This window comes from Perca flavescens, chromosome 5 (genome assembly GCF_004354835.1).
Source record: "Perca flavescens isolate YP-PL-M2 chromosome 5, PFLA_1.0, whole genome shotgun sequence".
Classification (NCBI taxonomy): Eukaryota; Metazoa; Chordata; class Actinopteri; order Perciformes; family Percidae; genus Perca; species Perca flavescens.
Window position 1 is genome coordinate 1,656,802 of NC_041335.1, and position 12,527 is coordinate 1,669,328.

Sequence of the window (12,527 nt, forward strand, 5' to 3'; positions counted from 1 at the left end):
ATATGGAGAAAATCAGATGATATGATATTGTTGACCAAATACATCGATGATATTGTAGTGTTGACAATTGGTGCTTTCACAAAATATTTTTTACAATGAGATTTTAAACAAATAATCAATATTGTAAACAGTTTCAAGTGAAATTATAGAGGAAAAAAATGTTTTTTTCAGCTATATACTGACTATGTTTACACGCATGCACAACAAGGTCATGTTAAAACAAATCTGTAATTCTTCAAATAATCCCCCAAAATGTTTCACAACAGATTTTCTGAGAAAACTGAGTCAGTATGGGCTTATCAATTTAGACGCAATTGTATATCACAATATCTCGATATATGATTTCATCGCGATATGATTCCATTGAAAGACGGTTAAATTATCATATTGAATTATTGCCCAGCCTTAGTTGCAGGTAATGCAAGTCTAATACAATGCTTTCAATAATATCATTTGACAATTTGTTTGATAGTATCATTTAATTTCGAAACCTAACCCATGGGTCACCACGGCTCTAATCCCCTGCAGGTACAACATGACAGACTGGATCGGCTTTCTGAAATGAAGAGCACTGATGTTGGGTGCTACGTATTACAAAGGTCAAATCAAACAGAGTCCTAAAATTCAAGATAGTCAAACTGTGACAATGGACTTACACAGTGAACAACAATATTAAGCTAGTGCCTCATTTTTATTATTCAATAAAAAACATCACTGTATTGATACGCTCTACCCACCCCCTACTCATCCACCCATCCCTTTCCTTCAACAGCTCAAGAACAAGTTTCACACCGAAAACCAGAGTATGCAGACGACTCTAGGTCTATACAACTACAAACTAAACAAGTCCATTAGAAAACAAATCCAGGATTTTTACAAAACTGATCAGCCAACTAACTTAAAAGGAATAAGTTCAACAGATCACATCGAAAGGAATGCTTATATTCTCTTCATAGCGTCATCAATTTCTGAAATCTGGTCCTTCAGTTGGTTCCACTGTTCAGGATTCAGGGAGATACCTACAAGCAATGTAAAACAGGTTCAAAGTGCATCCTACACCACAACAGCAAACCAGTAAAAACATCACATGTAGTACATCTTTCCTGGTCCTGGGGTACTTCTTCAGATAAATATGAACCGCATGTAGATCACTGAAACTGATCATAAAAACATCTCTAGCATATATGCAGGGCTTACAGATGCGATTACCTTTTTTCCCCGGCTTCATCTCCCCATCTTGGTTCATCCAGTACTCTCTGATGTCAATCAGGACTTTGCCTTTGAAGTCCCTAACGCTGACATACCTCATCTTTCCAATCTGTAAGAAGCAAACTACTTCACTTTTCTGCACAAAACATTTTTAGGAGAAGTACATTTTAAGGCCTTATCAATATTATTATATATTATACAATATTATCCAACAAGTACTCAACAACAACTCTGTTCTCACAAAAACTGAAGGAAAAAATAATTGAAGGTATTGACCTGAAATGTTATTTGCAATGGCAAACAATAACCTGACAAAAGATTGTGCTGTTCAAAGATATTTATGAAGCACTTTTCACGAATAAAATCTCAAAGTGCTTTTAAATTACATTAAAAAAAGGCATACAAAAGAACATAATACACAATTAAAATTACATAATAAAAAAAGTGCAGAAAAGTCAGCCGAACAACTAAAAAGGTAGGTCTTTATCTGATTTTTAAAAGAGTCCACAAAAACAAACCGTAAGGGAAGAGGCAGAGCATTTCATAGCTTAGGTGCTACGGACTGAAAAGACTGATCACCACGGGCCTTAAGCAGACCAGAACAGATAGTATATTTAACATATTAGACCTAAGACAGTGAGCTGAGGAATATGGGTGAAGTAGTTCAGACAGATATGTATGTAGGAGCCTGACCGTGCAATGCGCTGTGCTTGAGAAACGTGAGGAAAAAAAGTGAGAAACGTTTAAATTGAATAATATATGCGACTTTGACCTAGTGAGTAGCCTTGCGGCAGCATTCTGGATTTACTATAAGCAATCAAGAGCAGACATACTAAACAAAATGAGAAACTTGTGTAACAGTGAATTACAACCAAATAAACACATAATTTGATCTCCAACATTTTTTAAGCCATGGATGCTTAACTTAGAGAGAGATGGAGCAGGGACCCCCTACTACATATATTGTATAAAATTAAGTAGCATATTAAACTGGGCCTACAATAACTTGTACGGGCGTCCTAAAGCCTTTATACATACCTTTTTAGTGCATAGAATACTAAACTTTTAAAATAGCCTTATAATTACTGGCGTGGTTTTCTAAATCATGTTTTTATTTTAAAACATACATGTGATACAGTAAATATTTAGGATGAACTGGATCTGTGGATGGCTACCTTAGGGACTACCTTACCAATAGGCCAGTAAGCAGTGGGGATTTATATTTTCTAATTATGTTGGATTCATGTTAAGAATTTTTATGAAAGAATGTTTAAAAATTGAAAATAATTTAAATTAAGGTCCCGGACCCTCCGTTGATGATTCCTGTTCTAGTCTATTTAAGTAATCAATTTTACATAATCCTATCTATCACCTACATTGAAAATTGATCTATTGAATAAATAAAGAATTGTTAAAAGTACACAATGGCTGCAAGCGCAATTCCCCATCCAAACATCTTTAACTACAGTATGCCTGTGATCAAGGGCGTAACTTTGGGTTCAACATTTCCAATCCCCCCCGAAAATTACACCCATGCCTGTGATGCCCACCTGGAACATGTTGTCATCGCCATTGCCGCTGCCCTTGGATGAGCCACCTGGCTTGGAACTCTCGCCGCTCTTTGGTTTCTTGGCTGGTTTCTCTGGTGGATTTGACTTCTTTCTCTTTGCCTAAAAAAAATAAATATAAAAAATACTTCTTAATTCTTGCCCCTCATCCTGTCCTTTCCACAGACCTTAAATGTACGCGATTTATAGTGCAGGGCTAACTCGAATAGATAAAGTGGAATAGTACAGCATTTCTACATTGTTAGTATTAGCAGATTAGGAAAAAATGATTTTAATAAGAAAATCAGTTCAAGGAAGCACTTGTGTCTAACTGTGCCAAGGAAAAGACTTTATTTATTGCATTATTTATTTTAACAAATTCCTAAATATACCCATCCCTGCTCATAGTTGACTTCTGTATTCAGTGTTAATGTCCACAGGCTTGTATCATTAACCTTTTTTAAAAGAAAAGAAAATAAATAGTTTCTAAATCAATTTATCCTCATTTGTATTCAACCTGCAAAGTGTCACGCCATCTAGCCTTGAAGTGTCCAAACTGTAGCTGCCCAACATTGTCTATCTCAAAATAGGTTCTGCATTCAGAGCTTCATTTTGATGGGCCAATACATATTAAAAGTACCTGGATAAAGTAAACACATCAGAAATGAGTATTAAGGACAAACCTTGGTCTCTACTTCACTGTCAGAGTCACTTCCAGATGTGGAGGACAGCACTTCCTTTGATTTGGGCATTTTGCTGAGACAGGGATCAAATATCAGACCTCTATTTCAGTACAAAACATGAAAGTGACATATGCATGACAGGTTTATTACCCTAAAAGGGTAATGACATTATTCGGTCTGTGTAGCTTAAACAGAATATAAGGCAAAAAGCTAATGTGCACAAGGACAATTTATCCATATGCACTATATATGGAAAGGAGGAATGATTAAAGTGACCACTAACTCTACATTGGGCATGTTAGCATTGTATTAAGATAGAATAAAAAATTAAAAAATGTCATTTGAACAGAGCAGGTAATAACATATGTGCCATGCTGTTTGACATTAACATTTGTGTCTGTACAGCATTTAGACACTGGCATATTATAGGAGCTGGTTCTGTAACAAACAAATATATTCTGTAGGACAAACATTGGACTGTCATCAAAGAATGTAATACTTATTATCTTAGCTGTATTTATTTCATTATTATATTTATAAATACATTATTCACTAATTGAGACAGAAAGCCTGCAGGTAAAGTAAAGAACAGGTGTCTGACCAGTGAAAATGAGAAGCCACTAGCCTAAATAGTTCAATATAGGCCTGCACGATAAATCGTTATAAGATTGCGATCTCGATTCACCAGTTTGTGATTTAATTTTTAAATGACTTCGATTTTTTAATTCCTCCTTCAATTAATGTATTGAAAGCATTTGACATTGACATGTTTTAATTATGTAAAGACATGTTCAAGGAGTTCAGATAGAGCCTGTATCAGGGCCATATTTAGTTCAATGTGTTAGGTCATTATTTATGGCTACTTAAATGGCCAGTATGTACTTTATTTTCTTTATTCATTGAAGCCTCAGTGTATACAGGCTTGTGGTGATGCACAATCTGCTATAGGTGCCAAAAAAATCTATGTTTGGTACTGCGAATTTGTTTTGTTCTGTCATGGTTCATGTGTGCAATAAACATGACATTTCGTGAGAAACAAATCGTGGCAGAGAATCGTGATATCAATTCTAAGCTAAAAAAAAAAAAAATCGTGATTCATATTGTTCCCCGAATCGTGCGGGCCTAGTTCACTACACTTCAAATTCACTATAACTAAAGTCAGGCAGAAAAGTCCACTGTAAGATGACAATACCGAAACAGTTTAGTGTGCTTGCCCAAATGTAACTGACTGTCAATTGTCCGGACAGAAAAAAAAACTGCACCTTAGCTTTCAAAAAAATATTTTTCACTGGTCATAAAGAAGTGAGAAACTGTGAGCCGAGCTGTTGAATCTAAGGGTTAACAATATATTTTCATCCAGATGGTTAGATAAGTCGTTGAGGATTATAAAGTGTTGCTAAACGACCTAGCTAGCTATGTAGCTAGAGCAATGCCAGTAGTCCCGTTCTCTATGGGCTAACGAAGCTGCGCAGGTTACTTAGCTTTAGGATATTCATTGGCAATGTGTTGGGACGTTTCTCTACGTTTAACAAAAGACAGTTTAACTTGCAATGACATGTCATCTAACTGAAGGGCTTGAAGACTTTGTCATACACGGTGATGCACACACTGAGGCCGCGTTTGAACGATCGTTTGCACTGCCAAGACTGTGCTTGTATGGCTACAGACATGGGCATTAGCTAGCAAGCTAACGTAAGAAGCTATTTGGATTGTTTAGCCTCGGCGGCTAACGTTGGCAGAACATTAATTAGCCGCCAGTGCACTGTAACAGCAGTAAACATGCAGTAAAGCCCAGACGTGCTCTTCTATTAAACCAAACCTTTAGCATGTTGATGTCAAACTGTTAATGCTTACATGATGGGATGGAGTTTGGCGGATCTCTTGACGGAAAGCGGAAAGCTGACTGATTTTCCGGTGCGAGGAAGTAGTAGGCTACTGACTGCCTGCCTAAAATTCAAACGTCTCCTTCGCAAGCGTTCGCAAGTAACGTAATGCACCGTCATAGATATATCTATGACGCACCGAAACGTCCCGGTGTTGTCTCGATGGCTGTTCCCCCGTCGATATGTGTTTCCCCCTACCAAACCTACAAACATCTGAAACCTTTTCGTTTACCAAACACACAAATAAAAATGATTTAGTTATAACTCATACCTGAAAATTGGAAAATGGAGTAGGTTAACCACGTTATTTGAATGACAAATGGACACACACTTTCCTCAGATCAGTGTAATGACTGGAGGGAGGGTTTAATTATGTAACGTTAATACCATTTCATGAATAAATATGCACATATGCATCCTGAGATAAACAAATGAAGCAATACATTTTTTTCAGGGACTTTTATTTGATAAGTCCAAAGCAAGAATTCCCATCCCCCCTAAAGAAAAATGATTGCATTTTAAAACAATAAGCCTAATAATATGTATCCATATATATCCATTCCTTCACCAAAAGTTTAATGTTGAATATAATATTTGCACATTTTTTAAAGGTCCCATGACATTGTACTCTTTGGATGCTTTTATATAGACCTTAGTGGCCCCCTAATACTGTATCTGAAGTCTCTTTTATATAGACCTTAGTGGCCCCCTAATACTGTATCTAAAGTCTCTTTTATATAGACCTTAGTGGTCCCCTAATACTGTATCTAAAGTCTCTTTTATATAGACCTTAGTGGTCCCCTAATACTGTATCTGAAGTCTCTTTTATATAGACCTTAGTGGTCCCCTAATACTGTATCTGAAGTCTCTTTTATATAGGCCTTAGTGGTCCCCTAATACTGTATCTGAAGTCTCTTTTATATAGGCCTTAGTGGTCCCCTAATACTGTATCTGAAGTCTCTTTTATATATACCTTAGTGGTCCCCTAATACTATATCTGAAGTCTCTTTTATATAGGCCTTAGTGGTCCCCTGAAGTCTCTTTTATATAGGCCTTAGTGGTCCTCTAATACTGTATCTGAAGTCTCTTTTATATAGACCTTAGTGGTCCCCTAATACTGTATCTGAAGTCTCTTTTATATAGGCCTTAGTGGTCCCCTAATACTGTATCTGAAGTCTCTTTTATATAGGCCTTAGTGGTCCCCTAATACTGTATCTGAAGTCTCTTTTATGTAGACCTTAGTGGTCCCCTAATACTGTATCTGAAGTCTCTTTTATATAGGCCTTAGTGGTCCCCTGAAGTCTCTTTTATATAGACCTTAGTGGTCCCCTAATACTGTATCTGAAGTCTCTTTTATGTAGACCTTAGTGGTCCCCTAATACTGTATCTGAAGTCTCTTTTATATAGGCCTTAGTGGTCCCCTGAAGTCTCTTTTAGGCCTTAGTGGTCCCCTAATACTGTATCTGAAGTCTCTTTTATATAGGCCTTAGTGGTCCTCTAATACTGTATCTGAAGTCTCTTTTATATAGACTTTAGTGGTCCCCTAATACTGTATCTAAAGTCTCTTTTATATAGACCTTAGTGGTCCCCTAATACTGTATCTGAAGTCTCTTTTATATAGACCTTAGTGGTCCCCTGAAGTCTCTTTTATATAGGCCTTAGTGGTCCCCTAATACTGTATCTGAAGTCTCTTTTATATAGACCTTAGTGGTCCTCTAATACTGTATCTGAAGTTTCTTTTATATAGGCTTTAGTTGTCCTCTAATACTGTATCTGAAGTCTCTTTTATATAGGCCTTAGTGGTCCCCTAATACTGTATCTGAAGTCTCTTTTATATAGACCTTAGTGGTCCTCTAATACTGTATCTGAAGTCTCTTTTATATAGGCCTTAGTGGTCCCCTAATACTGTATCTGAAGTCTCTTTTATATAGGCCTTAGTGGTCTCCCTGAAGTGGTCCTCTTTTATATAGGCCTTAGGTGGTCCTGAAGTCTCTTTTTATATAGGCCTTACTGTATCTGAAGTCTCTTTTATATAGGCCTTAGTGGTCCCCTGAAGTCTCTTTTAGGCCTTAGTGGTCCCCTTACTGTGGTCTCTTCCCCTTAAATACTGTATCTGAAGTCTCTTTCCCGAAATTCAGCCTTGGTGCAGAATTACAGCCACTAGAGCCAGTCCCACAATGAGCTTTCCTTAGGATGTGCCATTTCTGTGTCTGTAGCTATTGAGGAGGAGAGGGGGGGCAAGGTGGAGGGTGGGGGTGTGGCCTTGACCAACTGCCACTTTGCTGTTTGAAAGCCATGATGTCTCTCTCTCATGTGTGGGCCAAATTCTCTGGGCAGGCAAAGCAGAGAAAGTGGAGGTAACCTTGCTCCTTTTGACCTCATAAGGAGAAGATTCCAGATTGGCCCATTTGAGCTTTCATTTTCTCAAAGGCAGAGCAGGATACCCAGGGCTCAGTTTACACCTATCACCATTTCTAGCCACTGGGGGACCATAGGCAGGCTGGGGGAAGGCATATTAATGTTAAAAAACCTCATGAAGTGAAATGTTCATGCCATGGGACCTTTAAGGCTATATTGAATAATTGTAACATATTCTTTCCGGTTTTAAGGTAAAAGAATGCAATCTTTCCATCTACCACACATGGTATAGTGAACTATAATGTACTATTACTTATTACTATTACTTACTGAAACGAAAGAACTGTTACACAAATGCATGGCCAAACACAGAAGGGCCAACGCCTCAGGTCAAGACTCAGCAGTTTACTTACATCTGAAGATAAAGGACACACTTTTGAAGACCACCAGGTACACGTTTCAGACAGAGAGGATGGATGGTTTGAGAGGGGTGTCAAGGAAGCCCTGTACACCCATATAGAGAATAGAGAAACCGTCGCTTAACAGAGGACGAGGCCATCGACACCACTTATCCTCTACTTACAATGCTTTCATTTCATCTCTTCACAGAAAATTGTCAAATGCTCACATTTGGTCACATTTAAGAATGCCAACGATGGTCAATCAGACTTGGCTTTCAGTGTTTCCAATAACCATAATGACAGTTGTTACAACAGCCGGGAGCACTAATGAGTGTGGGTGGGTGTTGATGGCACAGTGGATATGTCACATGCCTTTGGTGTGGGAGCATCAACCAATGTGTCCCTGAGCAAGACACTTCACCCGTAGTTGCTCCAGAGGCGTGCGGCCTCTGACATATGTAGCAATTGTAAGTCGCTTTGGATAGAAGCGTCAGCTAAATGACATGTAATGTAATGAACAGATCGGTATCGATCATCTTGACAACCACAAAGATGTCAAATAACTAGGTTTCCCTACCATTCAGTAAGAAGTGAAGGGGTTCCTTGGATGAGAGACAAAACATCTTTGGAGCACATTTTACCAAGTCCTGTTGCCCTTGATTTGCACCCTTGCCTATAGATAACTATGACATGGATGACTAAGAACCTTCACATACATAAATATTCTATATCAATACATATTTGATGTACTATATCATAATATTAATCAAAATTTCCAATAAAACACCCCTTGATGCAGTCAGGATGGCGAGCAGTCAAAGGCGCTGCATTAAGGTTGCAGTCTCCTCTGGAGGCGTGAGTTTTTCTCTTGAACTGTTGCCTGTAACATGATATTGAGAAAGAAAATGTATTGATTCTTTGTATATTAGAAGACCTGCATATATGCAAAATACATAATTACTAGCACAGTAGCACCCTTTAAAAGCCTCTAGATTGTCAACCCATATAGAGTTGTGTTTGTATACAGCTCTCCTATCCTTTCTATCTAGTCATTGTTTGTAGCAAGACCTTCAAAACGTATTCTTGAGTAGCCTTTTCCCACATCCTCTGCAAATGCTTAGCTTACTAAATTACTTGAGTTAGCCAGAACAGGTTGCTTTTTCATTGTATCTTTTGGTATTGTTGTATGCCTTCTATATGATACATGGTGGTGATTATGTAAGAAACTGTCTACCAAACCCGCATAGCATTTCCATGTTGGGTTCCATGGTGTAATGGTTAGCACTCTGGACTTTGAATCCAGTGATCTGAGTTCAAATCTCGGTGGAACCAGATTTTAAGGTAAAAGAATGCAATCTTTCCATCTACCACATCCTGCTAAAAGCAGGATTATGGGGTGACATTTGTAAACATTTTAAACAGCAAATAGTACAATGGTGGCTCATGTTGTTTCAGGTACCAGTGAGACTTAAAACAGTTGACGAGGTCATTGGTGCTACAGTATAATGGTGCACTTATTGACATTTTTAAAAATGTAAATATCAGAAAACTGTGAAAAATGTTGATCAGCGTTTTCCAAAGCCCCAGATGACATACTCAAATATCTTGTTTTGTTTACAACTCAGACATTCATCTTACTGTTAGAGGGTTAAAGAAACTAGAAAATATTAACATTTAAGAAGCTGGAAATAAGATAATTCTAACTTCTTTACATAAAAAAATGACTTAAACTAATTATTTGATTACTAAAATGGTTTGTGATTAATTTAACAACAAATAAATTCATCGTTGCAACTCTACATTACTGCTAAAAAACATGATCAGAAAACGTGTTGTCTTTGGAGAGTTTTAATAAATAATCTCGACATCCAATGGTAAATTGTTTTCACATACAATGAAGACATTAGAGGTGAAAATTAGACAACAATCTCCCTATAGAATAATAAAATGTCCATCTTTATTTAAACAGGTTGTGGTCCTGCAGCATTCAATACACGGAGACTTCCCAAACAGGTCACAGAGCTGGGCCTGTCTATCTCGCAGGTCCTCTTGCAATATTCTCGTCGGTTTCAGCCGCTTCCTTGAGTGCCTGCATCACTAGAGCGTTCCTCTTCCTCGTCTCTTCCATTCTCTTTGGGTTCGATTCAGGCAGATTCTGATGGGCAGGAAAGCAAAAGGCAGGTAAGCGTCATTAAAATGTTGACCTAATTTTTTTGTATAAATACAATGGTCTAGCAAGCAAATTATAGAACTTTCTATCCTGGCCCCCTATACATAGCTGTAACCAAGTGACAGTTGCCATGGTAATCAACGTCCTAATCAGTATTCGAATGCTTTAGACTTGTTTTTTTGTTGATGCTTTTTTAGGATTTTACCTACAAGGAATGTGTTATATAGTATATATTTATATAGTATTTTGGTGCATAACAATAATAATAGTAAGAAAATTAAAACTAAGAGTACTGCAAATAACAACAATCATACAACAACAATGCAATCTAAAATTGATGAATAAAGTCAGTGTATTTGTATACATCTTGCTCACTTTAACAGATCCATGTTATATTTAAGGTGATGCCTCCTCTCGAAGGAAAATGTTTTCCCCTCGATTTAAGATCTATGCTCCACCTTTGCTGCTCTTCATCACTTCTTGCCAGATTGTGCACCAGCTGTATGAAAAGTAGGGCACCAAGCTACTTCATTACCCACTTACTCACTTAGTTCACATTTAAAGCAGTGCCTGTAATAGGCCAATACTTACCACTACTGAGTACTGGCACTTTTGATTTTTTTCCCCATATGAATACCCTTACTTCTTATTGTTATTAACGGTATTATTATTAGTTTGATATTTATCCTAAAATAGGCTGTATGTCATCATTTATTGGGAACAAACTAACAATTGTATGCAAAAGCAGACATTCAGCACCCCCATATAACCCAAATGGTAGGATTTTTTTGTTTCATAGCCACATTTTTAGACACTACAACCATTCCAATCAGGCTCCTTAGATCGAATCTTCGAATAGTCGACTATTTGCTGTTCATCCCTGGCTGCAAGATATAAGTATGAATATGCTGCTGCATTAGGGTACTGGCACTTTATTCGGTCCAATTCAGGCACTGGTTTATAGGGTTGGTCCCCACTTTGCTGTGGTAAAGTGTAAGGTAGGCTTCGCGGCAAGAAGGCTCCATCATTATTAACTGCAATTCATATTATATAGGCTAATATTAATAATAGATTAATATTTAACTACTGCCTTGTCAGCCCACCTAGTTTGCTTTATTTCCTTTCAGAAATACAAAGTCTCTAAATCCCTTGACGTTACTAATGTCTCCATATTCAGAATTACCTAAGATCCTTTTTCACTTTATGTAGGCTATGTATTTTACTAATTATTTCACTTTTCCCTCTGTACTTTTTAACCCTTTACTACTGATTTTATATACTGGGACTACCCTAACATACAGTACTACTTAGCTTGGTCAGGCTTGGTTTAGTTTTGTAAATCATTTGTCTGTCCACTGACTGCTATTCAGCTAAATCACCTTGATGAGCTCTCTCCGTTGCTCTTCTCCCGGAGACATGATAGACCACATCCCAAAGCCGAGCCCCACCACCGCCACCATCCCGCTGACGCTCAGGAAGGTGCGCATGCCGCTCATCCTGGAAGAGGCTAAATGGAACACAGTATCTGCCAGATATCTGTGTCTGATTCACTGCCCAAAAAAATCACATCATAGTCTGCCTAGTTTGGTTTGGTAACGTCGGACACAACAGCAGTAGTGCACGCTGGGATATATGTCTTCTTCTTTCATTTAAAGCGGCCGACAACCGACAACAACTACTTCTTCTTCTTCAGTTGCTTGTTTAACAGCGGATGCGGACTAACTTAGCGCACTACCGCCACCCTCCAGATAAATTGTGCATGATCATCACTATGGCTTACATCCTTGAAAATACTGTAGCCTGCAAGCTACAAAAAAAAACTTTCTCCACTGCCCTCTATTTTCCTTTTCATAAAAACCCTTTCGACAACAACTAGACAACAACCATTGACATATATAAAACAACACACCTACAACATAAAACAAACTAACGTTAAATGTGTATACCGCCACCTGCTGTACCGGAGTGTGTAGAATCACTGCACTAAAGTATGAGGAATATGGACACATTACAGTAAAAGGAACTAGCTACCAATGGTGGAGTACTCAGCTTCTTTGGTGAAGTAAAGCAGCAAGGCCACAGTGTAAAATGCTCGCACCCAGTAATCCCACTATTCATGTCCTGCTTTTAAAATATCCAGAATTCATCAGCAAAATGTAAGTAACCCGCTATATAAAAGCGCTAGATAATGCCCTTACAAAAAAAGTCCTGCAGGGATCCTGCATGCAGTCAATTCAGGCTTTGGAACCTTTAAACTTTACTTTCTGTTTTTAATT

The 12,527-nt window shown here is 37.9% G+C and overlaps 2 protein-coding genes and 1 non-coding gene across 3 annotated transcripts; 1 reads left to right on the forward strand and 2 right to left on the reverse strand.

The window, feature by feature from the left end:
• Positions 1 to 460: 460 nt before the first annotated feature.
• On the reverse strand, positions 461 to 5,427 carry sub1b (SUB1 regulator of transcription b). The gene is made up of 5 exons (XM_028578012.1): positions 5,294 to 5,427; positions 3,440 to 3,512; positions 2,760 to 2,879; positions 1,210 to 1,318; positions 461 to 1,019 (listed from the first exon to the last, which is right to left on the reverse strand). The coding sequence occupies exons 2-5, from the start codon at positions 3,506 to 3,508 to the stop codon at positions 940 to 942; spliced, it is 378 nt and encodes a 125-aa protein (XP_028433813.1). The 5' UTR covers positions 3,509 to 3,512; positions 5,294 to 5,427; the 3' UTR covers positions 461 to 939.
• Positions 5,428 to 9,341: 3,914 nt separating this feature from the next.
• Positions 9,342 to 9,413, forward strand: trnaq-uug (transfer RNA glutamine (anticodon UUG)). The gene has a single exon. It is a non-coding gene; the product is annotated as a tRNA-Gln (tRNA).
• Positions 9,414 to 9,913: 500 nt separating this feature from the next.
• uqcc3 (ubiquinol-cytochrome c reductase complex assembly factor 3) lies at positions 9,914 to 11,959 on the reverse strand. Its single transcript, XM_028578890.1, has 2 exons — positions 11,631 to 11,959; positions 9,914 to 10,236 (listed from the first exon to the last, which is right to left on the reverse strand). The coding sequence occupies exons 1-2, from the start codon at positions 11,745 to 11,747 to the stop codon at positions 10,114 to 10,116; spliced, it is 240 nt and encodes a 79-aa protein (XP_028434691.1). The 5' UTR covers positions 11,748 to 11,959; the 3' UTR covers positions 9,914 to 10,113.
• Positions 11,960 to 12,527: the final 568 nt, after the last annotated feature.